Source organism: Pseudocercospora fijiensis (genome assembly GCF_000340215.1).
Source record: "Pseudocercospora fijiensis CIRAD86 unplaced genomic scaffold MYCFIscaffold_10, whole genome shotgun sequence".
In the NCBI taxonomy this organism is placed as follows: Eukaryota; Fungi; Ascomycota; class Dothideomycetes; order Mycosphaerellales; family Mycosphaerellaceae; genus Pseudocercospora; species Pseudocercospora fijiensis.
Genome location: NW_006921541.1, coordinates 3360939 through 3386559, shown reverse-complemented (window position 1 = coordinate 3386559; position 25621 = coordinate 3360939). Strand labels below are relative to the sequence as shown.

At 49.2% G+C, this 25621-nt stretch overlaps 10 protein-coding genes across 10 annotated transcripts; 6 read left to right on the top strand and 4 right to left on the bottom strand.

Annotated features, from left to right (window-relative positions):
* Position 1: 1 nt before the first annotated feature.
* On the top strand, positions 2–449 carry MYCFIDRAFT_145654 (uncharacterized protein; the record flags this gene model as incomplete). Its single annotated transcript, XM_007933652.1, has 4 exons — positions 2–42; positions 105–142; positions 205–275; positions 345–449. The coding sequence occupies 4 exons, from the start codon at positions 2–4 to the stop codon at positions 447–449; spliced, it is 255 nt and encodes an 84-aa protein (XP_007931843.1).
* Positions 450–1330: 881 nt separating this feature from the next.
* Positions 1331–2802, top strand: MYCFIDRAFT_200470 (uncharacterized protein; the record flags this gene model as incomplete). Its single annotated transcript, XM_007933651.1, has 4 exons — positions 1331–1391; positions 1442–1491; positions 1600–1862; positions 2193–2802. The coding sequence occupies 4 exons, from the start codon at positions 1331–1333 to the stop codon at positions 2800–2802; spliced, it is 984 nt and encodes a 327-aa protein (XP_007931842.1).
* Positions 2803–3403: 601 nt separating this feature from the next.
* On the bottom strand, positions 3404–6130 carry MYCFIDRAFT_146012 (uncharacterized protein; the record flags this gene model as incomplete). The annotated part of the gene is made up of 4 exons (XM_007933650.1): positions 3404–4625; positions 4702–4790; positions 4843–4974; positions 5036–6130. Coding segments are annotated over 4 exons (2538 nt in total), but the record flags the coding sequence as incomplete, so codon positions are not given.
* Positions 6131–7782: 1652 nt separating this feature from the next.
* Positions 7783–7974, bottom strand: MYCFIDRAFT_33839 (uncharacterized protein; the record flags this gene model as incomplete). Its single annotated transcript, XM_007933062.1, has 1 exon — positions 7783–7974. A coding segment is annotated over one exon (192 nt), but the record flags the coding sequence as incomplete, so codon positions are not given.
* Positions 7975–11523: 3549 nt separating this feature from the next.
* On the top strand, positions 11524–14406 carry MYCFIDRAFT_87304 (uncharacterized protein). The gene is made up of 4 exons (XM_007933649.1): positions 11524–11756; positions 11811–13299; positions 13517–13534; positions 13610–14406. The coding sequence occupies exons 1-4, from the start codon at positions 11609–11611 to the stop codon at positions 14217–14219; spliced, it is 2265 nt and encodes a 754-aa protein (XP_007931840.1). The 5' UTR covers positions 11524–11608; the 3' UTR covers positions 14220–14406.
* A 128-nt stretch (positions 14407–14534) lies between these two features.
* MYCFIDRAFT_79369 (uncharacterized protein) lies at positions 14535–15257 on the top strand (the record flags this gene model as incomplete). The annotated part of the gene is made up of 2 exons (XM_007933648.1): positions 14535–14632; positions 14696–15257. 2 exons carry the CDS (start codon positions 14535–14537, stop codon positions 15255–15257), a joined length of 660 nt encoding a protein of 219 aa, XP_007931839.1.
* A 637-nt stretch (positions 15258–15894) lies between these two features.
* MYCFIDRAFT_200465 (uncharacterized protein) lies at positions 15895–16494 on the top strand (the record flags this gene model as incomplete). The annotated part of the gene is made up of 4 exons (XM_007933647.1): positions 15895–15964; positions 16023–16139; positions 16195–16248; positions 16310–16494. 4 exons carry the CDS (start codon positions 15895–15897, stop codon positions 16492–16494), a joined length of 426 nt encoding a protein of 141 aa, XP_007931838.1.
* Positions 16495–18250: 1756 nt separating this feature from the next.
* On the bottom strand, positions 18251–19285 carry MYCFIDRAFT_212647 (uncharacterized protein). The gene is made up of 2 exons (XM_007933646.1): positions 18562–19285; positions 18251–18534 (listed from the first exon to the last, which is right to left on the bottom strand). The coding sequence occupies exon 1, from the start codon at positions 19027–19029 to the stop codon at positions 18634–18636; it is 396 nt and encodes a 131-aa protein (XP_007931837.1). The 5' UTR covers positions 19030–19285; the 3' UTR covers positions 18251–18534; positions 18562–18633.
* Positions 19286–20965: 1680 nt separating this feature from the next.
* MYCFIDRAFT_145840 (uncharacterized protein) lies at positions 20966–22354 on the top strand (the record flags this gene model as incomplete). Its single annotated transcript, XM_007933645.1, has 2 exons — positions 20966–21232; positions 21470–22354. 2 exons carry the CDS (start codon positions 20966–20968, stop codon positions 22352–22354), a joined length of 1152 nt encoding a protein of 383 aa, XP_007931836.1.
* Positions 22355–23793: 1439 nt separating this feature from the next.
* Positions 23794–25524, bottom strand: MYCFIDRAFT_33651 (uncharacterized protein; the record flags this gene model as incomplete). The annotated part of the gene is made up of 2 exons (XM_007933048.1): positions 23794–24312; positions 24430–25524. 2 exons carry the CDS (start codon positions 25522–25524, stop codon positions 23794–23796), a joined length of 1614 nt encoding a protein of 537 aa, XP_007931239.1.
* Between the last annotated feature and the right edge of the window lie 97 nt (positions 25525–25621).

Below are 25621 nucleotides of genomic sequence, written 5' to 3'. Positions count from 1 at the left end.
TATGTCAGCTTCATTGGCGCCCGAATGCAATGAGGTGAAAGAGTGAGCCTTATCACTCAGTGGCACGCAATCCAAGTCTCCCGATGCTGATACTCCCTGTATAGGCGATACGATACATGCTTCCTCAAATGGTACTCAGAAAGTACGCCATCATTTCATGCCAAGATGACTGAGTCTCATCTATGGTTTCTGACAGTGCTGCAGAGTTTCTGCGAGGTACAGCAAAGAATGATGAATGTGAACCTTTGTTTAAGCAGTACAAAGAGTGTCTTGGCGTAAGTCCAATCCTCAGTGACCACCTCCCTGCGCACTATGTCTCCAGCATGCTGATCGTCCTTCTACAGAAAGCCCTGAAAGAGCGAGGAATAGATCAGATGCTTGAAGAAGCAAGAGCAGACAACAAGGAGAACGACGCAGAGCACATGAAGCCTTCTCCGCGAGGCAGCTGAGTTGTAAAGAACAGCGTATGATTTTGCTTGCTCCGTTTGCTGACTTGATGCAGTGAGCAACTTTTGCATGGCATCGGCGCTCTGGTAGAGATGTCCCACCTCTGATTTCGAGACACCAAATGTTTGCTTCTCACGATGGTGCAAGTCATCAATTCAAGTTCTCCCTCTGCCTTCCCGGCATTCCGCCAACAGCTGCACAAGCCACAATCATGCCTCTGGCCTTTCTTTGACCAAATTTCCTGGCTTCACCTATATGTCTACATCGAATCACAATATATCGAAATCCGTGGTGGCGTTGTCGCACCTGGGAGAGGACAGTCGTCATAGCAATTCAACTGACTAATTGATCTTGAAGGCACAGCAAGATGGAATATGGCTGAAAGCATAGGAGCAGAGCCTGTCTACACATGTGTTTTCATAGCCGGTCCTGGTTCACGAGTTTCGTACGGGGCTTGAGCGGTGGCAACTTCAACTCCTCGCCAGATTCACTAGTGGGAATTGGGGCGGGGACAAGACGCATTCATTCTTGCTGCCTCGCCATCGGCCGTCCCTAATAATCGAACTTTTGAGGCATTGCGCCAGATGTACGGCCAGCAGCAGCCACCATCTACACAAGCTCAGATGCCTGTCATGCCCGCTGCCATGCCGGGCGAACAGGCAGAACGTCAGTCTATCTCGCAGCCGACGCAACTTCCTCTTACTGTTGACCTCTGCGCACTGGTATGAACGCCTCCGACTCTCCCAAAACCTAACCCAGATACGCTTCTGCACACTTCGAGAGAACGCGGCGCGGAACCGATCTCAATACATCCAAGAAAAACATATCCTTTCCCTCCTTGCTGTTATTCGACAAATCCCCTTCTGCACACCAAAAGAACAAAATGGTCAGCACTTACGCCAACGTCTGCCGCGAGGCCACTCGCAGCAAGCCTATCAGAAGAAGTAGGCGTGCTTCGATAGAATGTCACCGAGTTGCTGCTAATATACTGTAGCTTACACAGTTCGAGGCCACCCGGTCACATTCGAGCACTACGCCTCTCTTGTAAGGCAGAAGACCGACGCCGACGCTGCGGAGGAACTTCGCCAAGCCCAAGCTCTCGCTGCAAAGAAGAAGAAAGAAGAGGCCATCGAGGCAGCCCGTACCGCGTAGGAGCTCGAGAAGCAGAAAGCAGCCGAAATTGCAGCGTTCCTGCTTGAGGAGGAGGAGAAGGCGGCTAAAGCCCGCCTCGCCGTAATCGTGCCTTTCCGCCGCTTCTTCGAATTTCCCTACGAGATTCACCAGAACGTTGCTGTTCCCGAAGTTCACGGTCGCTGTCTTCTTGCCTGGCGGACTGCGCGGACGGCACACCTGAGGAGTGTCATGCAGTCTCGCCCATCCGCATGTAGCTACTACACCCTAACATGCGAGTATGAGTACGTCAGACAGATCACTAATATTGAGAGTGTTAAACGTTGGCGAAGATGGCGATGTCTTCGATACAACAAGCTGAAGCTTTCATGACTCACAGTGTAGCAATTCTCTCTCGTCGACCTTCTTGAGAACCTTCATTCAGGCGGGGTTGCAACAAGCTTGAGGTCCTCACTTGCACATTTCACAAAGTCTTCACTTCGTCGGGCCGCGACATTCAGATTAGCATACACTCTCTGAGCCTTTATTACTGATCAAGAAGGGCAATCCTCTTCGGCACTAATGATAACCAGACACATCAACACGACAGCCACAACACTACGAACCAGACACAGCAAAATGGGCCGCGGCCGCCGAGGGAATAATGCCCGAAATGCTCTCTGCCATCAGCAAGACCTGGTACAGAGACTGTCGGCATTAATGGTTCAAGTTGAGCACATTGCACCGGGCTTGACAGATGAAGTACGGCTTGCGCAGGCTGATGCCCGCGTCATCTCCAAGTACTTCAGCGAGACCATGCCCACCAAGCTGTACAACGAGCGACGACCACCACATGCAACGGATGTCGCAGCTCGAGCTTTCGCAATCCCTGAGATTCTGGAGATGATCTTGTCCGAGCTCAACCGCAGTGAGCTGCTCAGATCACAATTAGTCACCCAGCAATTCAGAGATACTATCAACCTGTCGCCTACTTTGGGACCTGTTCTCAAGCCTCCGAAGATCAAGGTCAAGAAGAAGAATGCACCACGAATTAACATCGAAGGACACATTGATGGTGTCAAGTGGCGACGTCGATGCCGCCTCTGCAGACCGCTGAGACATGAGCGCCACTCTCGCTGTCATCCACACTGCGCCAAAGAAGTCTGGGCCCAATTCCAAGATTGCGACAAGCTGGTACCGATGCGCTGCAGAAGCCTTCAGATTTGTGAACCTCCCCATCTATGAGATGAAAGTCGCCTTGAGTTGCTGTTCAAGAGGAGAAGATCACAACGGCTACTACGACTGGGAACCACCCTCAGATAACATCTCGAATCCAGATGGCATCACACTTGGGGATCTGCTCGACAAAGCAAAGAAACGAGCACGCCTTCTGCGGTTCATGGGGCTACGATGAGGAGGAATTTCCCGAGGACTATACTTCAGGCGAGACAACGGTGACCTTCGCGGGAGATCATGGGTCCATCTGCAAGATTTGCAGCAGGGAGTTCAAGTGAGTGACCTTTCTTCCTCACCTACTGAAATGCAGGACTAACAGGGAACAGTGCTACCTGTGATGGAAATTATTACCAGCCCGGGTACCTTGAAGGCGGCAATTGGGAACCACAGTCCGATGACGACGACCAAAACACGGACGAAGAAGATGAAGAGTACAATGCTCGACTCCTGACGGACAAGAAAGGGAAGCGATGAAAAAGGCCGTGGCATGACACACGGTGCATTACATTACACATTGCTCATAGCGAGCACATCTACCATCCATCTCTGCTCCTCATGACACAGTAACAATACTACTGTACTGGCAAATAAATCCTCAACTACTGTAGAACTAGTACTTCACATCACCCTCCCAAATCGGCGCCTCCCTCGGATTTTCAGTCCACTCCAATTTTCCCTGAGGAGTAATCCACGCTCCCTCATCCGTCATCTCCAACCCCTCCCCAACCTCCTCCCTACTCTCCAAGATCTCTCGTTTCGACAATCCACCCTCGTCCCTCGCAATCCACACCACAGGACACTCCCTGAAAATCGCAGGATGTATGTATGCCTCAGCATGCTCTTTCTCCGTATACTCGCGCCGTGATGAAACCTCCAAATTCGAAGAAATCATTCGAGCCGCGTGCGCCGCAGAAGTTTCGGGGAAGAGGAAAGCTTTAAAGCGGTCTGCGAAGCTTCGTTGCGGTGTTGGTTCGCGAGAAGGAGAAGGTGTATGATTGCCACCCTTCCCATCCGCATGCCCTTGTATCGATCCACGAAAAGCCTCTCCTCCCCCCTCGTGACTAGGAAAATCTCCTTCCATCTTCCTCACCACCCCCCATAACCACAACTGCCACCCCACCGTCCCAAACAAAAACACAACCATCAGAACCAAAGCCCCAATCGCTTCCTTCGACTCCGCCACCCCGATAGCAAACAACCCAATCAAACAAATCTCACAGAGATAAATCCCCGTAATCAACTGTCGCAAAGCTCTCGCATAACTTTCTCCTCGCGTCGACACATTCGTCCCAAGCGTAAACAGGGCATGATATCGAAACGCCAAATAAAGCAGAAAGAAGCCCATCGCCGCGAAACCTAAAACCAACGGAGCGATGCAAGAATACGAGAGCGCGATGACTCCCAAATTCGTGAATTTCGGATACAGAGATCCCCAGCCCAAGCCCGCGAGGGTGATGTACCGTCTCACCAACTTCCTCGGCGTCGTGTCCATCAACTTCCCCAGAACCAGAAATCCGAGCAACGGCATGACGTTCAACATTTCCAGTGCTGCACTCAAAAGGCCGAAGAGGATGAAATAGGATATGTAAAAATTCGAAGCTTTGGGGAGGTTTTGGGCCAGGAGTGTGGGTGCGGAAGGAGGGGTTTGGATTATCTGGGCTGTTACGGAGGCGGCGCCGGAGGAGAAGGTTGTGATGAGGAAGACTTGGATGACTTGGAAGGGGAAGTACCAGGTTTGGACTTTTAGTTGGATGGCGCGGTGCGTGGGTTCGATGAGTTTTGCGAGGGTGTTGCAGAGGATTGGGACGAGGGTCATTAGGATTGAGAGGAGGCTGGGGTGGGATTAGTGGAGGAGATGGTGGTGGTGGTGGTGGTGGTGGTGGTGGTGTGGGAGGTGAGGTGGCTTACAGGACTGGGAGAAGGCCGGTTACGAGACCTAAGATTACTTTTGGAATTTTGTCGATGAAGCTTAAGAATGGGACTTCGCTGGTGAGATACTATGCTTTTGCGTCAGTCTGTTGTTTCTTGATGTGCTGAAGGAGAACTCACATCGATGTTGGTGATGGCTCCAATGACGGCCACGGGAATCGTCCAGAATATGCACAGAAAGTAGACGAATGCTGTACATGCAGCATTAAGTAGCTGCACTTTCCAAAATGGCTTGATGATGTTGGGCCAGATCTATGTTATCCAGTTAACGATCTGCCACCTCTTTTCATCTAGCTCAAATGTTAGGACTTACCACGTTCTCAGGTGCGGGCCCGATCTCTTTAGGAGTTATCTTTGCCTTATTTTTGATGCCACGTTTCTGCACTGCGATGTGCGCAGCTCTCACAGTTTCGAACTCGACAAAACAGGCGCCTTGGACGCTTGATCTATCATCCCGCAGCTTGTTCTGCTCATTCCTGATTTCTGGTAACAGTCGGCTCAACTCTGCTCGTGCCCAGTCGACAGTGTCGACTTTCTTTCCGATAGGCAGGAATTGGAGCTTCGGGAGACGGTGGGATGGGCGATCCTTCTTCTTCACGACAATGGGTTCGTTTCGTTCAACGTCATTCGGTTCTTGTCTCTTGCCCTTCTTCTTTTCCTTTGCCATCCGCTTGACATGATTCCGAATCAGCTTCACCTCTCCAGCTTCCAGCTTCTGTGCAGCAGTATCACGATCCTTGACCTTTTCAGCCAAGTCCTCTGGCACATTCACGAGCCAGACCTTTCGAACCCCAGAGAATTCTTTCCGGATGGCATCCTCATTTCGCATCGCCTCAGGAACATTGACGAACAGAATTGATCTTGTGGAGATGCACGCGCTCTCATAAGGCGATGAGTAGTAGTGCTGGCGGAGGCGAACGAAAAATTTGGATTCCCTCGTGATGACAAACATGACCCAAGCTAGAAAAATCCACGCAACGAAGACCTGCGCGTAGTACCTTGGCCCGGGAGTGATGTTGCTGAAGGATAGAATATCGAGGCCGCTCACGTCGGACGCATTGCCTGTGGCATTGACCGGGAATAGAATCGGCCAGGTGATGAGGCATCCAACAACGCACATGGCTGCCAGCATGCGGAAGAAACGTAGCCACAAATAGTTGTCAAGAGAGGCATGTCCCATGACGAATTCATCCTTGAGTGCCATATACTGTCGCCGCCAGCCAAACGCACCCTTGTTCTGCTTTGGACTTAGTTCCCATTGTCGCAGAGATGCGAGATATGTTCTAGGCGCGTAGACTCGCTGATATCGTTTGCGAAGCACGAGAAAGATCAGGAACACAATCGCGGCAACGACAAACACCGGCACCAAGGTTGAGACCAGAGAAGATATGGAGGAGCCCTGATCGCGGTGGCTACCGGTGTTTCCGCCACTCTATGTCAAGCAAGCATTAGCCATATCCTATCCTTCATGCCTCGACAAGCTCCGATTCCAAGTACACCACTCACCTGAGACGCAGCTGCTTGTCGTGCAAACACTCGTGTTGCCTGGTCGAATTCTGTAAAAGTGTGCATGATTTAAACATGTGTGGCAGACAGCTCGTGGCCTGTCTGGGAAGGGAGGACGACTTGCGACAATAACGAAGAAGTCTTTCGCTGAAAGCTTACCTGCGATATCACGTCGAAATGACTAGCACTCTGCACATTGCACAGCCACTCAACAGAAGCTTAGCTTTTGGCAATGACGAAATGGGTACTGTCAACTTGCTGAATGCAAAGCTAACATCCTCCATCGGGAGTGACATGCTGTGAGGGTTGGCGCTCCGTGGAAGGAATAACATCCGCTCGTAGCGGCCACGAGCGTGCCACAGATGCTTTTTGACAGGCGCGAAAGTCGGCTCTCTCCACAGACTCAGTCTTGCAATGATTGAAAGATAATAGCTGTATTGTGCTGGTGAGAGGGCCTTCGTTGGATAAAGTGATGGGTGTGATCTGTCGAAACATCAGCCCTGTGAGCATCTAGATTCGGCGGCTCCATGGTCTGCAGGATCCGTGAGGAGTTGTGTCGCTTCCAAGTTTTCGTCAAGGTTAGACTTCGCTGTAGAGAAGCCAATGATCTCAATATGCAGGTGAGCGGAAAGAAACCGACGGAGCCACATCCGACCACATACTCCGGTTTTGGTGGCCAACCAAGAACTCTGCGTTGTCGAAGAAGAAGATGAAGCTAAAGATCATAAAGAATTGTTGTATTGTGTTGTAACTGTCCCAGGACTTTCCTACACACTCCGAAACTGCCCAAATATAGCGATGCTGTATATGAAATCGTTTAGTAGACAATCGTGTGAGCCTCGCCCTGCTGATACATGAGAGCATCAGCCGCCCTACTATCTTGCTCCACGCCAAGGACATCTGGCGCTTGCACAATTGTCATTGTGGTTGATTGTCCAAAGGAATGCAATCCGGGAAAGTGCCCCAATCAACAGCGTCTGGTGGTAGTACATCATTGGTGTCGGGTACTTGACTATAGAGATCGTCGCAGAGGTGGCCATTGTTGACGTCGTCGGTGACAGTCATCTCCTGGACGGGACTTGGCCGTGCAGTTGCGAGGATGCTTGCCACGCGAGGGTTTGTGGATGAGTGAGGAGCATGTGGTAATCGAGCTGTAGCGAGCAATCCAAGATATGTTGGGTCTCCGCTTGTGAGTTCGCTGTAGCCTGAATTTGGGAAGTTACGGGCTGTCGAGACTGGTTTCTTTTGCTGCTTTCCAGATTTGGGATGGTACTCGTCCATTGCCGGGAGAGGAAGGGCGCGGTCAAGAGGATCGACGGTGTCTGCGGGAGAGGCGTCACTTGCGGAGTCTTTTCCGGAACTGGCACTTGTGTAAGTTGAGTTGTAAGAATTGTGCCGTTGCGACATCAGCGGAGGAGGTTGCGCAAGAGGTTCGATTACTCGACCTGGAGATTGACACTGGCTCGTTGGAGTTTTCCCTCGGCAACTGCTACCACCACAGGGATGCCTCCTCCCGATAGACCATTGCAGGTTCGACACTGCTAAAGGATTGGGAACCTCCGGTTTGGCAATGCCATGTTCTTGCAATAGTTGCCGAAGATGTTTGTTCTCCTCGAGAACTGCACGTGCTAGACTCTGCACTTCTGCAGAAGCCTCCATCCCAACTTCCTCGCATTGCTTCCATTTGCTCTCCAGACTTTCTAGATATTCCTTCTTGCGTGCTCTACTTTTCCTCTGGTTATTTCGAATACGAGTAAGACCATCCAAGCGCTGCAAATGGTTAGCAGTATTCTGCCACTCGCGCCGCAGAATATACCTCTTGGCTGCGCTTTACGTCTGCCATGAGTGTGTGTTCTCGATGGCCGAGGGTCTTGTCACAGGAAACAAGCCAATGTAAGCCAATGTCACGAGTGAAAGGAAAGGGGAAGAGATGACGACCTGGGGTAGGCTGGAGTTCAAGAGGATCCAAGCATAGCCGAGAGTTCTGGCCCCGAAAAGCTTGTCTCTTCATCCACGTGCTTGAACCTGCGCAGCAGACCTTTTGGAATCAATAATAGACCGAAGTTTGACCAATTGTGATTCTCCCAATGATTAGTAATTGGTTGAGTGTGAGACGAGTGCTTCGATTTGGAATCGCCACCTGCAAAAATGCATCATGTTCGGGTATTGCCAAGACATCGGCAGCTCGGGGACTCAGAAATCCTGACCACCGAAATCACCGACCTGACCACCGAATTGACCAATCGGATAGAGCCGTAGTAGTCCGTACGGTGGACCGTGCGTAGCCTCGGCTTAAGTTAGCCCCACTTGCCGAAAGTTAATCGGAATCGACTAGGAATCGAATAGGAATCGAATAGGAATCGAATAGGAATCGAATAGGAATCGAAAAGGAATCGAAAAGGAATAGGAAAGGAATAGGAAAGGAATAGGAAAGGAATAGGAAAGGAATAGGAAAGGAATAGGAAAGGAATAAAAGATAAAGTAGATTTCTATAGCTTTAGATAACTTTAATAACTAAAAAACTTATAAATCTAAAACTAGATACGCCTAGTAAGTATAAAAGTAGAAGTATATATAAGTTAAGGCCTAGCGCTATGATTTTATAAGCTATAACTAAGTAAATAAATTACTTTAATAAGACTCTTAAAGAATTCTAGTACAATTTAATTAGAAATTATATAGAAACTAAATAGGTCTAGAAGGCAAATATAGTCCTAGCTTTACTTCTAACTAGATACTACTAGAGTAGTTCTAGGTAGAACTAAGTAGTAGATCTAATTCTAGGTATAATAATATCTAGTAGTGTTTTTATATAGGTATATATCTAGTATATAGGGCTATATTATTAGTAATCTATATTCGTTTATTATAGGAGTATATTTTAGTACTATCTATATCCTACTTATATTCTAATTAAACTCGCTACTAGAATTAGTGCTATTATTAAAGTAGATTTTTCTTCTAATTAAACTAAGTCTTATTATTTTAATATAATAATATTTTCTATATAGGTAAGCTATTTAGTTATTTCATTTAGTACTTAGCTAAGTTTTTCTAAAATTCTATATAAATCCTTTCTAAATTCTTTCTATTCTGTTTTCTTTATATTCTATTCGTATTAGCTACTATAATTATTTTTTATTATCTAAATAGTTAATAGTCTCTAAGTCTAGTTAGAGAAAGTCTTAGTAATTAAGTAATATAATTTTTAAATATAGCTAATCTACTAGCTAATTAGTTATTTTAGTATTTAGCTAAACTATTTCTAAAATTCTATCCGAATCCTATCTAAATCCTATCCGAATCCTATCCGATTCCTATCCGAATCCTATCCGATTCCTATCCGATTCCTATCCGATTCCTATCCGATTCCTATCCGATTCCTATCTAATTCCTTTCTAAAATCTTTCTAAGTCCTTTCTATATTCTATTTTAATCCTAGTTAAATTCTTTTCGAGTCCTATTAAATTAAATCCTATTCGAATCTAATTCGAATCCTATTTATTTAGATTTCATTTAGATTTAATTTAGATTTAATTAAGTTCTATTTGAATTTTATTTAATTTCTATCTAAATCTACCCCTAAAACTCTTAAACTCCTTTATATTTTTAAAATTATATTCTATTTACTTTCTATTCTATTTATATTCTATTTGTATTCTTAATATTTTCTATTTATATTAGCTACTATAATTATTCTTTATTATTTTAATAGTATTTTATAGTCTCTAAGTCTAATTAGAGAGAATCTTAGTAATTGGCTAATATAATTTTAAAATATAGCTAATTTAGTAGTTAGCTAAACTATAATTTAACTATTTCTTAGATTCTGTTTAAATTCTATCTAGTTCCTATCCGATTCCTATCCGATTCCTATCCGATTCCTATCCGATTCCTATTTTATTCCTATCCGCTTTCTATCTAATTATTATCTAATTCCTTTCCAAATTGTTTTTTAAGAGTACTATATTAATTCTATTTAAATTGTATTTAATTCCTATTTAATTCTTATCTAAATCCTTTCCGAATCCTTTCTAAATCCTTTCCGAATCCTTCCCGAATCCTTTCCGAATCCTTTCCGAATCCTTTCCGAATCCTTTCTAAATCCTTTTAAAAAATCTTTACCCTATAGTAATTATTATAGAGGTAAAAAAATAAAAGATTATTTATTTCTTATTGAAATTTCATTTAAATTCTATTAAAAATATAATAAACTTACTCAATGGTTTCGCATTCCAATTAGCTTAACCTCGGCTAACCCCCTGTCATTTTAGAGTTCCTGACCACCGCGGTGGTCAGCTCGGCGATTTTGGTGGTCAGACCGGCGCTGCGCTCTCGGCAGCTCGAGCCGTCAGAGTTGGGACTATCGTCCAGGAATGCACTATAGGACCGTCCTATACCGATATCTGTTCATTTCTGCAGCCAATGCTGTATGCCAAGAACAATCATCGCTAGATTGACCGGACCGAGAACTGCCGCACTGCTGTTTGGTCGTCGAGAATGTCATGCACCGTACTATGGGCTTTCGCAGGGCTTGGCGGCATATCCGATAGGCAACAGAGAATGTGCGCCAGTAGATCTCTCCTTTTGACCGTTCGGGGCCATGTCTCCTGTAGGCTGCTAGTATTCAGTAGTTACAGTAGTACCTGCCCATATTGGAAGTAGTGCCACTCCAAGGCATGCACTCTACGCTGTCTCGACCTGGCAGATCGTTCCTTGTGTCCTTGGACCATCCCCGAGCCAAAATCTGTTCTCCATGATACTATCGTAGCTCTCGGGGCGTGTATGTGTCTCTACAGCCCGAATTGGGCTTCTCAACATTGCGTTGAATCCTCCTGAAGTCACCGTATCACCACTTGAAGGGCTTCCACCGGGTGGTATGTAGCTTGTGCTCCTCTTCAAGACATTTGCGAACTCGCAACTGGAGAGCAATGATGGCGGGCGGGCGGACGGTTGGTCTTCGCGTTCCAGGGGGAGTTGCTACCATCGAGAAGCGCCGGCCATGGTCCACAGCTGTCCTGCGAATGAGATGCCGGGGTAGAAATACGATCTTCTATAGAAACGCGAGTGAAGATGTGTATGTCGAGGAGGTGAGGTCGAGAGGCAGGGGCCTGAAAACAAATAAATGCCTCACCTCAGCCTGTTATGGTGCTATCCGCGGCTTGGTGGAGTCAAGTGAGCGGCGTTTGCCTCCAATTTAGCTGCGGATATGGTGGTGGTGGTGTGATTGTGTGTGGAACAGTCAGTAGTCAGCAAGGTGGAGAGCTTGCCTGCCTTGCACGACATCACACTCGAACGCGGTCTCATTGACAATACCAAGCTGACCATGTAGCACGCCTTCACCTATGCCTGACCACAGGCACAAATACCCTAACACATCATGAGGTATACGAATGTGTTTGCGACGGCATTACTGTTGCTGCCGAACCTCATTTCAGCCCAGCAGACAGACCAGATTGTCCTGCAAGGCAGCAATGCGAACCATGGCGGTGCTGCGGATGTCAAACCCATCAACATCGCCATTATAGGTATCACCTACTCGTAGATGCTGTAGAAGTCCATAAGCTGACCGATGTTTCTAGGCGCCGGCGCCGCGGGCTCATCAGCAGCCTACCACCTCCACCAATATGGCATCACCTCTCGAGTGCCCCTCAACCTCACTGTCTTCGAGCGCAATGATTACATTGGCGGTCGCTCAACCACCGTCGGTGCATACGATGACCCTGCATTGCCTGTCGAGCTTGGCGCCAGTATATTCGTCGAAATCAACCATATTCTTGCCGATGCTATTACCAAATTCAATCTGAGCACTACGGACTTCAATGACAATCCGAAAGGTACTCCAGGGAACGAGCTCGGTATCTGGGACGGAGAGCGATTCGTTCTCGAAATCAATGGAGGCTGGTGGGATACAGCTAAGCTCATATGGAAATATGGAATGGCTCCGATCAAGACGCAGAGGTTGATGAAGAGCGTGGTTGGGAAGTTCTTGAGAATGTATAACGCGCAGGAAGATGTCGAAGAGCCAGGTGTGTTTCCATTCAAGAGCTTGACTCAAGCGGCGCAGGATGTAGGATTGCTGGCTGTCACCGCGGCTACCGGCGAGCAGTTCATCCGTGAGAATGGTATTACAGGAAACTTTGGGAAGCATGTAGTGCAAGCGAGCACAAGAGTCAACTATGCACAGAACCTGAAATACATTCACGGGCTGGAGGCAATGGTCTGCATGGCTACAGAGGGCGCTGTGGCTGTGGAGGGTGGAAATTGGAGGATCTTTGACAAAATGCTTCACGCGAGTGGTGCTGCTGTCCATTTGGAGACGGGCGTGAAAGAGGTACAAAAGACCGAAGAAGGCGGATACACGCTGTCGCTTGAAAGCGTGGAGGATAGCATGACCATCGAAGAGGACTTCGACATTGTCATTCTCGCCGGGCCATATCAATACTCCAACATGACCCTGCCAGCCTCTGCCGACATTCCAGACACGATCCCATACGTCTCCCTCCATGTCACCCTATTTGCCTCCCCACACCTCCTCTCGCCGACCTTCTTCAATCTTGCGTCGGACCAGAATCCACCCCAAGTGATTCTTACGACACTCGCCGACTCCGAAACACCTGGCAAAGGCAACATGACGGTCGGAAGTCCTGGCTTCCTCTCCATCTCCCTCCTCCGCCCGATCATTAGCCCCAATACCGGAGTCGATGAATACCTATACAAGATCTTCTCATCCGAGCCAGTGTCTGCACCATGGCTTGCAAAGCTTCTTGGCGTCGACCACCTTCCCGACAACCAAGGTGATGAGATCAGCAAGAGGGATGTGACGTGGATGTACAGGAAGGTGTGGAACTCTTATCCCTACGAGTATCCTAGAGTCACATTTGAGGAGCTGAAATTGGACGATGGAATCTGGTATACCGGTGGGATGGATAGCTTCATCAGTACGATGGAGACGAATGCACTGATGGGTAAGAATGTGGCAAGGTTGATTGTGGATGAGCTCGTGGAGAAGATGGGAAGAGTGAAGGATGAGGGCGATGGAGAGTGGGTGTTGCTGGATGAGAATGATCGGTATGCTGTGAGGAGGGAGGATCTGTGAACTGCGAAACAGCCGTGCATGTCAAAGCGGATGGACATCGGAAGGTGCAACGCTGCACGGCTTTCGCGCTAACATTCAGGCTTGAATCTCACTGCATACTCCTCCGCCTGCAAACCCACCACCTCCTACGATTGTCATCGGCATTGCAAGCACTCTCGCTACGATTTCGACTGCTAATTGCTCGGCTAGCGACGAGAAGCTGATTGAGTAAGTCAGAAAAAGGGGAAACACTGCGCGTCTTGAGACTGATTACAAAGGCTTTTCCACCGACGATACTATCAGCGTCCTTTTCCATGATATGGATCGTGCCTTTGAGCAAGCGAAGTTGTTCATCCAGCGGGAGCATCTAGAGAAATCGCAATGCTTCATCCCACAACTCGCCGCCATGTCTCCAGCCAACCATGTCATCAAACTTGCGCGGGCGATGAGCTCGAAGGTGCTCCAGCATTACTTCCACTTCCTTGTCACCGGTCGTACAGTCAATGGCAACGGCCGCACGTTGTCGCTCGCTTATCTTTTCGGCGACGAAATCAAAGATGCAGACTTCACGGCTGTTATGGCTTGCGCGCTCCAGGCCCAGCTCAAATCGGAAAAGGTAGCCATCCACAGCCCGGCAGTGACGGCAATCTACTCCGCACGTGAGAAGGGAAGCGCGGCACGCAGGATGGTCGTCGACTTCTTCTACTGTCACGGACGGCCGCATTGGTTCAATGAACGAGAATGGAAGGGATATCCAAAGGAGTTCTTGCAAGATCTTGTGGTCAAGATGATGGCGAAGAATGAGAGCGAGGAAGAATACGGGCGTCAGCGGGAGGAAGGGCAGAAGGAATGGGGGCCGGGCAAAAAGCGCAAGGCAGACATGCTGGACACAAATGATCTGCGAAGCCGCTGAGACGTGTATGGTGAGGACACGCTCAGTCTGCGTTCTACGATGGTTGTAAGACTCTGTGATGGGATTAGAGTATGCTGGTGACCTGGCACTGGCTCTGGTGACTGACGAGCTGCCCCATGAAGCCGCCCACTTCGCGATAATAAAGCATAAGAAACAACGGATAGTAAGTCAGTGCATGTGACAAGAGATTTCCACGAGCCTCACTTTGGACTTTCCTCACTTCTTCCATTGCTACTTTGAAGCTTGAACTTCTCACAACGCCGTCGCAAGAACATCAACAGCTCAACACCAAGTACCGCCATCGCCACTACCATCATGGCTGACGACAGCGACTACAAGCTTAACAGCGAAGCCGAGCTTGACAGCGAAGATGAGTTCGACAGCGACGACGAACTTGACAGTGAGTTGACTGAGTATGTATCTCCCTCCAAGCTGTAAGAATTTGGCATTGACAATGATAGTTCCGACGATGGCAGTGTCATCACGATACACGTCGAGCACACTGAAGATGACGGGGTATCATCTCACAAGATCCAACACAAGTACCTCGAGAAGTCGCATTACTTCCGTGATCGCCTCGCGCGCGCCTCTACCTACACTTCCATCAATCTATCGGGCGCAGTCCATACCGTCAGCTTACCGGAATATCTGCACTTTCTGAAGACGGACGAACTGCCAGAAGTCTGGCCCGAGGAAATCGCCATGCATTACCTGTACGGGGAGAGAGTCGGAGACGTCCGTTTCAAGAACCTCGTTGTAGCGAGAATGGCACAACTTCTCGAGGGTTTGGTGCCTACGAAGTGTGCCCGCAAGATCTATCGGCATACAAGCGAGGGATCTTTGGCGAGACGCTTGCTCGTGGACCATGTCGTCTACCGAGGTCGAGCATCGTGGTTAGAGGATTTTGACTGTCCTGATGAGCTGGTCAAGGACGTTGCGATTGAAGCTATGAAGGCTAGAGATATCCATTCGATGAAGGAGTTTCGGGTGGAGAATTATCTCGAGCCGGAGAGTCGCGCGATGGCGGTGCGGGAGTGAAGGATGAATGAATGAATATGAGGACGAAACGTCGAGTGAGGAAAAGGTTTCCTTGAGGAAGACTGGCCGTGGTTGGGATCGCAGCAGGCGTGATTTTCGCCAGAAATTCTCTCATCATCGAGACCGAACTACCAGATTTCAAGATCACGAGATGTCCAGACCTTCAGCATCTTCGAGCACCTGCTGATTGGGTACGCGTCGTCGTCGTGAAGATTTCCGGGACCATGCGGAACGTCGACTCCGCAAGCAAGCATGACTTCTCCTCTCCTCTCCAACTCAACGACCTCCCCCATCACAATGAGAGACGCGATGTGGAGGCGCGTGACGAGAGAAAAAATCCCCTCCCCTCATCAATCGCGATGAAGTATGCGGAGCCGTCCTCGCAAAGCTTAGACATGGTGAGGAGAAAGGAAAAACTTCCAAACTTTGTATTCCCATGCACGAATCCCAATCTACATTTTTCTAACACGCTAACACTTTTCAAACCGAACGATTTTGCGGAGTAACCTTCGTATCTCCTCGATGGCGTTTCGATAAAAGAAAAGAGTCTGTTTCTTCTTCTGCTTGCACTCCCTTTCTTCTTTGTTTCGTTTCAGACACCACATCCATCCATCCGTTCGTTCAAAGAAAATCAAAAATGAAGACGACTTCCATCCTCATCGCTCTCGCAAGCGTGGCTGCTGCTCAACAAGCCGTCTCACAGATTGGTAAGTTTTTTCCTCCCACTCACTTTTCAATACAATGTCATTTCTAATCTCGTCGCAGGAGATGGCCAGCTACAAGCCGGGACATCCGCTGGCTCTGACTCTGGCTCTGGCATGAGTGCCACGGGAGATTCTGGTGCTGGATCTACTGCTACTGGGGGCGTTGTTAGCCAGATTGGTAATTTCACCACCCATGAAGAAGTGGAGGATGCTTTGCTAAAATTTCGATCTAGGTGACGGGCAACCACAAGCTCCATCTCAAACCGGAGCTATCGTCAGCCAAATTGGTATTTTAACCAAACCACCCTATTCATAAGTGAAGAATGTTATACTAATATGTTAATCTAGGCGACGGACAACCACAAGCTCCAGCACAAACTGATACGGGAAGCGGAGCCAGTGCTTCGGGAAGTAGCAGTGATTCCGGTGCTTCTCCTAGCGTTTCCATCACGCCGTACACTGGTGCTGCTGTCCAGGTTGCGGCTGGAGGGATGGCGGTTTTTGTTGGGCTTGTGGCTGTGCTTGCTCTGTAAACAGGGGCGGAAGGGAGGTGGGAAGGGGGCAGGGAGGTGTGAGATGGAACGAGGAATTTTTGATAATAATGACATCTCATTCCGAGTAGCTTTGCCACCAACCAAATCAAAATCTCGACATCTACTCTCTACCACCACCACCAAACGGAACCCCAACCTCAATTCCCAATTGTTAACAGTAGTCATCATCCCTCATCCGCCGTGCCCGTGCATCCGACTCGACCGCACCCACCCATACTCAAGCGCATCAGCGCCCTTCCCCAGAATCTCCTCCAAATCCCGCCTCAACCTCGGAGCCCACGTATGCGCCTCAGCCGTCGCCTGATCCCCATACTCAAACAAAACCTTCACACTCAGTCCTCGTTGTTTCGGCTTCGCTCTCCCCTCCACAGGAACCATCCAAACCCTCGCCTGAAACTCCACCGTCAACCGCATCTCCTCCAGCGCAGTCACGAGATCTAAAGTTTCTTGTTTCAACGGAAGCCATAAAGGTGATGTGGAACTGTGACATTCCGATGCAGAGAAGATGTGGACGGAGGTGAGGAGTTCCGCTTGGGATTTCTTGAGGGCGAGGAGGATGAAGTCTTGGAAGTCTTGGATGCTGGCGAAAGAGAAGGTGTTGTGGGCGAAGGGCACGAATGCTGCTTCCGCGTACACTTTTTTGCAAGTTGCTAGGAGGTTGAGTGGGAGGGTTGGGGATTTGTTGAGGCGCATTTGGCGGGAGTGGGAATGGTGACGGCCTTTGAATTTTTCGGAACATGAGGCGTGTTTGGTGGAGTAGGTTGTGAATGGTTTGTTGGTGGGGGTTTGTTCTCCGCTCTCTGCGCGCTTGACGTCTGAGTATTCTTTGGTGAAATCATGTGCGCACTCGCAGACTGTGCGGCGGAATCTGATCCAGTCGCAGGGAGTGTGGCTTTGGGGAGGTGGAAGGCGGCAGCGCTGGTACAGTGTACGACCGTATCTTTGTGCTTTTGGAAGCCTGTCGGTCGAAACAAAGGCCTTTCTCTCCTCTTCGTGCACTGGTTTCACGTTGATGTGGATCTCCTGTCCGCCGAGTGCCAAGGCATATATGTGATTGCGCAGCTCTCCCGGAAGGTCGAGGAATCCAGACGTTTTTGGTGCCGCTGCGCTTGGCGTAGTGCGAGATGCGCGGAAGTCGTCGTCGTCTAGGCTTGAAAAGGGCAGCTCCGTCATGGTTGAGAGGCTGGCGGCCAAAAACCTCTGGCCCGCCGAGTAGTCCTGAAGGAAGCCTTTGAAAGAACCACTGAAGAATTACCGATGTTCGTGTATGAGTCGTGCGGTGACTTGTCCTTTTGCAGTCTCTGGTTCTGGCAGGCCATGTCGGGCGCCCGAATGGTAAGCAAAGCATAATTGAACCTTACGTTCTCATGTCAATACCTACTGACGCGGAGTACACGTGTGCTTTCACCTCGGAGTCTACTTAAAGGAGAAGCAAGACGGTAGCGGTGTCCTCGAAAGCAAGTCGTCCGTGTACGCAACCCTGATCGAATCTGTTCACGATTATCTCGAAGCGGAGGGATCGCCGCCATAGTCTTCGCGGCAGGCTGAACATTGTTGTCGAAGCCAAGAAGATATTTTCTACTGAAGTCCCTCCTCGCCAAGCACGAAGATGTCCGATCTGCAAGGGCCAGGGCAGAAGAAAAGAACGCTGAAAATGCTTGAGCCTTGCTTGGTGGACAATGACGACACAACTGCAAGTCCAAGTGCAAGTGCAGCAAAAACTTGAAGGATGAATAGGTTTACTGTATAGCACTTCTCATTATTGATTCTGTCTGCTCTTTCTCCTATTCTGAGGCTCTTCCCAGCAAGTTCCATTCTATCCAAGCCAAGCATCCCAAACGTCCTCGCTGCACTCGCTCCCGCTTGTAACCAATTCTTTAACTCCCTAAAATCATATCCATGCTATGCGGAAAGACTCGCGTGCTCGACAGACAAAAAGCTGGAGCGGGGAATTGTTGGTCATTCGTTTCGTGTCGTGTTTTTCTCTCGATCATCGGCCAGTGCAAGGACGTCTCTCCCTCAAATTGTCGCTTGATGAAGCCCGAGATTGTGCTGCAGCCCTCCATTCATGCTTCATGGTTAATGATGTCTTAACTCCTCCCTCCCCAACCCATGCCTTCACCCCACCAACGTCCCACTAGCATTAACCACCCTCATCGCCTGGCCACCCAAAGTCGCAACCGCCTCGCCAGCAACAGTCCGTTGCAAAAACCCTTGAGAGACATCAGGCCCCGGAGCCGCAACCAACTTATGTGTCCCGGTCAAGTAGTATGCCAATCTGTGGAGTCCAAACACGGTCGCTCGCGGGAGGTAGTAGTAGATTCCAGAGGCTAGCAGGATGATCAAGCTGAGGAAGAGGATGTTGAAAGCTGTCTTCTCGCCGGGAGACATTACGTAGAGTGCGGTGTTGATTTCGTAGCGGTAGTAGGCGAGGTGGATTTGGTATTTTATTTCGGTGAAGATGTTGCGGTGCTTCGGGCGGTGGGGGAAGGATGGGGGATTGTATGTTGTCATGTTGGCCGTTTGTTGGGTGGGTGGAGAAATGCTTGGTTTGTAGGGCTGCTGGGTGGTCGTATTGTATTGGTTCTTTGGAAATGTGCTCGGTACAGAATTGGGAGGAAAGGTGATGATGCTGGAATGATGCTCTCCTGGTGACGATGTATAATAATCCAACTGGGATCTCTTATTTGGCGAGTAATGGCAGTCGCAAAACGCATGAAACAACAGACATGTGGCAGGCAGGACCGAAGCACGATCGCAGGAGCCACGGCGCTAAAGGTTGGAAGAGTGCAAGAACCTGGTTGTTATAGCATGACGAAGAGCAGGAAGCGGAGTCCTGGATTTATGATGGGTGCGCGACTTTCATCTCCGGGATGGCTGAACTTTGCTTGGGTAGCAGTGAGGTCGGTTCTTAAGCTTTGTAACGTCACCGCCGCGGATGGCAGCGCTGAGTCAGTGGTATGGGCAATGTGTCAGATGCTTACAATCTCGCCTGGTCTCAAAGCATGGCATGGCGTGAGCCTCAGGCGTATACAGAGTGAGGCGTGAGCGGCATTGCCAGCGCGTATCTTGGATGAGATTGTATGCGAGCAGTGCCAAGGCATGATCAACGTTGGCCGGTATCGAGGTTGATGATGGAAAGTTGGAATGGAAGACCAAAAGCGGATGTTGCGTTGTGTCGATCTTCATCGGCAGAGTCGGCATCGGCAGCGCCAGAATGTGCCGTGAAGAAAAGCCACAAGCTGTCGCATACATCTATCAGGCGTTTCAAGCTCTTCTCCAGACTCAATCTCAAGCAGCAGCAAAATGCCACTCTACAATCTTGCAAAAAAGTCTCCACGAGCGAGCGATCAGACGAGCATAAATCAAGACTTCGGGCACATTGCCACATTCGATTACTTTTCGGCACCGGGGCATAGTTTCGCCGACGTCGGCGAAACTTCGGCCGGAAAGCAGTCAAGCTACATAAACAAGAACTTTTCCGCCGACCAATTGACGGCGCGGTTGGGTTAATCAGCATTCACCTTGCCTTTTACCAGATGAATCCTTGGCCCACCGCAACCAGCCGCATTCTCAATCTTTGGAACCATTAGTTCGCCCTGAACTTTTGCTGTTTCTTTTGGACCGCGACAATCAGTGAAAAGGTGGCATAAATGTTTTTTTTTGGCTGGCCCGCAGCATGGCTCGAACCCACGACATTCGTGTCCTGTCCAGACTTTTCAGGCATCACTGTTTATCTACCGCGAAGTGAAGTGATGGCGACTTCTCAGCAACTACGGCCACTGCAGCTTGGCACTCACGTCCGTTCGACACATCAGGCTGAGTGTTGACTCGGTATGTGGCGACCAACATGCCAGTGGCCTATGGGCGTGGGCATCATGGGCATATAGCCATTCCCGGCCACCTCGCCTTGCCTTTCAGCGCCTTTCAACTCGTCTCCCATGTCCAACTTGGCGTTTGACACCCGTTCTTGCCTTACATCGACTCGAACCAGCTGCAAATGAAACAAGCTTTCAACGGCCACCCGCAAGCTCACTTCAAACGGTGAAGTCGAACTTCAGAATCTTCATCACCTACACACACACCCACACCCACATTCACCTTCTTGTCACACACATTGCTTTGACAACATCTGGAGCGCCAGGAAGACACCATCACCATGTCGGACCCTCACCACTCCATGGTCCAGTCCAACTTTCCGGTCCTGCTGCCGGACATGCCAGAACTGAAGCTGCCACGCGCCGACTTCGAGCAGCATGTTCTGTCTTTGGTCGCTTACGGCAATAAACCCCTGGCCCACATCAGCAATCGCTTGTCCGCGAAGGACAGCCAAACCAAGGAGAATGCGCCAATGCCTGCCACCGCCACTGCCACTGCCACTGGATCCGGATCCGCCTTCGTGACCGGACTGCTCGCTGCTACACCAAGCTTTGACGAGCGTGATGGCAATATGCTGACCGAGAATAGCCACGCCACCCATTACACTCTAAGCGCCCTGTTCTACCGCCTCAAGACCGGCCTGAAGGGCAAGAAACTCAAGAAAGCACTCGATAGAGCATGGGACATTGACCCGAATGCCACGCTCAAGATCATCTGGAACGCCCGCTCCATTCATCTGGGCGACGCCAGCCGCGAGACCTTCTATCGCGCTATCGGCTGGCTGTACGAGACCCATCCCGCCACTCTTCTTGTCAACTTGCCATGGCTTGTTCAGCCCGTCATCCCAAAGAAGCCGCCAAAGCCAGAAGCGCAGCCTGACACTGCCTCTGCGCGCACGTCGAAGGATATTGACAAGTCTGCCGCAAAGCATTATGAGAGCGACTTCGCCATGACTAATGAAGATGATGAAGATGATGAAGGTGATGAAGATGATGAAGATGATGAAGATGATGAAGGTGATGAAAATGATGAAGGTGATGAAGATGATGAAGATGAGGGAACTGACGCCACCGAGCCACCTTCCAAGAAGCGAAAGATCGAGAAGGATGAAAGTGACTCCGAACTCGACGTCAAGAACGGACTCTCTCACGGCTACTGGAAAGATCCGCTCAACATCTTGGCACTGGCCGTCCGAGGTGAACTTCGTGTAGGCGGCAAATTTGCTCTCGTCACGAATCCAGGCGCTGGAGACAGACTCATCTACATTCACATTGACGGAAAGCGTCGCAAGAGGTCTCAGAACGGTTCCAAGCCCGCTACGAGGGACTGGACTCCAGGTCGATACCAGCACACCAGAGAGGCTTACCACGACACCGCTCTCGCAAAGCTAAACACCAGTTCGAAGTACAAAGCCTTACACCTGACCATCGCTCGCCTATTCGTCGACCAACTCAAACTGGACCTCGACCACCTCCACTCAGACCGCAAGGCCGCCATCTCCCTCTGCGCCAAATGGGCCCCGTCAAACAAAGGCTCCAACGACAAACAAACCTGCATCGTCACCTCCATCGCCGAAACCCTCTACCCCTTCTCATCCGTCTGTCCCGACTCCGTCGACCCCGCCGCCGACCGCACCCTCTACTTGAAGCACGCTCGCAACTCATACCAAACCTCCACCCTCTCGAAACTCCGAGCCCATCTCCAAATCGTCGAGCGCGACATCTCGGCCCAGACGTTTGAGAAAATTGTGTATGCGAACGTTCCCGAGCTGGCGATGAAGCGGTACGAGGAGGTTTTTCGGAGGAAGGATCTTGAGCGGTTTGATGGGTATCGAGATTACGAAGCACGTAGGAAATGGGAGAAGAGTGGGGAGGTGGGGTTTGGGAAGGAGAGGAAGCATGATTCAGTCGCTAGGGTGATGGGTCATGAGGGGTATCGGATGTTGAAGGTTGTGGATTAGCTCTGGCTCGGATAGGGGGTCTATGGGGCTAATGGGTCGATTGGAGGTGTGAAATGGTGGTTTGGGTTTGGAGTTGAGGTTGGGTAGGTGAATGCGAGGGTGAGTAATGAATTAAGTCACTCCGTATTCAATTTCTTCGTTTTATCTCCTTGTCGCTCTGTGCAGTGCCGTCTCCTAGGCTCGTTACGTCGTATATAGCGCTTGCTAAGTATACAACTTTTGCGGAGCGGTCGTAGAATAAGTATAGCGTCTTTCTTACTTTCTTCTTCGTATTATCTCGTCGCCGCTCTATCTCCTATACTTATCGCCTCGTATATAGTACTTCGTAAGTATATATAGCTCCCGTAGAGCGGCTAGAGAGTAAGCTTGCTACTTACTATTACTTTATCTTTAATATCTCGTCGCCGCTATATATAAATCTGTCTCCTAGGCTTATTAAGTCGTATATAGTAGTTAGCGGATATACGGGTTTTATAAAGTAAGAATAGCGTCTTTTCTCTACTATTATACTACTACGCTATATAGTTCTATCTTCGGTCTATATCTCGGCTCGTTATCTTATAGATAGTAGCTCGTAAGTATATAGCTTGCTGCTTTTATAAAGCGGTCGTAGAGTAAGTATATTATTTTCCTTTTTTTTCTCTTACTCCTTCTCTTTCTCTTTATCTTAACTAGGCTTATTGCCTTATAGATAGCGACTCGTAAGTACGTAGCTTTCGTAGAGTAGTTAGAGAGTAAATATATTCTCTTTCTTTCTATCTCCCTATCGATACTATAACTAGACTTATAGCCTTACGTATAGCGGTTACAAAGTATATAGTCTTCGGAGAAAGGATATAGAGTAAGTATAGGATCTTTCTTTCTCTCTTAGACTCTAATATCGAGTCTTATCGCCTTTTATACGCTTATATAGTTATACTTTCCGTAGAGCGGGCAAAAAAAGTAAGTACGGCTTGTTACTACTATATACCTCTATCTCTCTATCTATACTAGCCTTATTGCTTTATACTATAGTCGTAGGGTAAGTATAGTATAGTATCTTTCTCTTATTATCTTATTATCCCTACGCTATATACTCCGTTTTCTTATTTATTCCTAGGCTAATTACCTTATAAATAGCGGTTGCTAGGTACGCAGCTATCGTAGAGCGAGCTACTAGTAGCTAGAAAGTAAGAGTTATAGAGTAAGTATAGCCTTCCTTCTTTCTTCCTTTTTGCTTTGCTTTAATTTCGACTCTCCTATGTCTAGTCCGATACTAAGCTTATATCCTTACAAACAGCGATTGCTAAACACAAAGCTTTAGCGAAGCGCTTAGAGAATGAATGAATAAGTATAGGTAATTGTTGTTACTACCTCTATTATCTATTCGTCATTCCCTCGCAAACAGCCTTCCCCTTCCCCTTCCCCGAACTCACGCCTCCCACAGAGCTACCAAGCCCTCATCTCTTCCCCTTCCTTCCCCCTTTCCCACCCAAACTCACATTCTTAAGCACAGCATGTTTCGGATTCTCCCTCAAATGTTCGAAAAGTTTTGTTTTTGATAAAAAGTTCGCATCACAGCCTTGACATTTGTGAGGAGAAGCCGGATCATTTTCTGGTGTTGTCGATGTTTGTTCTTTTGCTGCGGCTTTTTTGGCGCGTTTTTGGGCGGCTTTGCCGAGTTTCTTTTGTGCAGCAGGTTGGGATGAGGGGAGATCGGTTTCCGAGGTGGTGGCTGTTGTTGGGGTGGGTGTGTCTAGGGGTGAAGAATGGGTGTCTGTGGTTGAGGGTTCATGGAGGGATGTGGAGGCGAGGCGTGCTGCTATGGTTTCTCGGGGGGCGTATTCGTCGTTTTCATCTTCTGATTCGGAGGCTGGGGGTGTGGAGTTGTGCTGCTGCTGGGTTGATCCAGAGTCTTTTTGCGGGTCATCGTCTTCGTCTGATTTGGCAGCTTCGGAAAGCTCTTCATCGTTTTCGTTCTCTTCACTATGCTCTGCTGCCGCGCCATTCTCACGAACATCGTGATCTTCGATTTCTGCAGCAAGATCGTCCAGAATTTCTTCTTCTTCCTCGTCGCCATCAGCATCTGGTGTCACAGCACCACTCGAGATAGGTTCCTCGTCAAGATGGAGATGAGCATTCTGCTTCCGCATCCTCTTCTGCAGCTCTTTAATCGCCTTTTGATGCTTCTTGCTCTTCTCATGCGCATCCATCTGCTTTTCACTCTTGAAGATTTTATTGCAAGCCACGCACTCGAAGACCTCCTCCTCCACCTCTGATTCCGAGAAAGTGCCCTCAAGCTCATCTTCCGCGGGATCTCGAGACATCGTCCACTCCGGCACAGCTTCGTTCGTTTTCGCAGCGTTCGCTTCCTGCGCCCTCTTGCGCTGGGCAGCTGCGGCATCTCGCAAAGCTTTCTGTCGCTCTTCTTCGGTCTGTGTATTTGGCACGAATCTCGGGTCTCGCTTCTTCACGAACTGCACGAGCGATCGCACGGCCTCGTTGAACTCCGCTTTGGCATCTTTGCGAAGCTTGGCATTTTCTTGCTCCATGCGCCGCCGTATGAATCTGTCTGGTGCTTCCGAGACTCGATACCGATCGCACCACGAGAATGACTTTACAGTAGTGAAGCCCGACCAGACAGCGTAGAAGCTCTTGACCACATCTTGATACTCATCATCCTTGTGGCCGAACGTGGGATACTCGAGGAACTCGGCATCTTCCCACTGAGCTGCGACCTCTTCTTCCTTGGCAAGATGCTCAAACGTTTCTCGCAGGAATCCGAAAAATCCGGACGGAGAATCTGTGAACTCGACGTTTTTGTTGAACTTGCCTATGATGCGTGCCAGATCATCGGCGCTCGTGACTTTGACGTCGTGGTAGACGGGAGCATTGCCGTCGCCTGGCTCGCCACCTCTCAAAATCGCCGATTCATGGCTGTCATACCATGCGCGTTCTTGGGGGTCTGAGAGCACTTCATATGCAGACTGCACCTCGGCGAAGGTCTGGGTGGCGTGTTCTTCATTGCCATAATTGCGGTCGGGGTGAAGCTCCAAGGCTTTCTTCCGGTACGCTTTCTTGATTTCTTCGTCTGTGGCGATCCGCTCCACTCCGAGCACAGTGTAGTAGCTGGTCTTGACCTCGACAGCAGCGCCAGCACCACCATCAGACGATGACTGGCTCTGGCCCATGGCGACGAATTTTGACGGCGATGAGGTTGCAGTTGTTTGCTGAGTCAAGAACTGAACGGACTCAGGTCCGAGGATGACTCAGGCATCCTTTTTTGCT

What these genes read in the sequence shown, in the direction of transcription:
- MYCFIDRAFT_212647 (XM_007933646.1), bottom strand. Translation starts at nt 19,029, where the DNA reads ATGACAACATACAATCCCCCATCCTTCCCCCACCGCCCGAAGCACCGC.
- MYCFIDRAFT_87304 (XM_007933649.1), top strand. Translation starts at nt 11,609, where the DNA reads ATGAGGTATACGAATGTGTTTGCGACGGCATTACTGTTGCTGCCGAAC. An exon ending in CATCAACATCGCCATTATAG is followed by an intron (nt 11,757 to 11,810) that starts GTATCACCTACT and finishes CGATGTTTCTAG; the next exon opens with GCGCCGGCGCCGCGGGCTCA.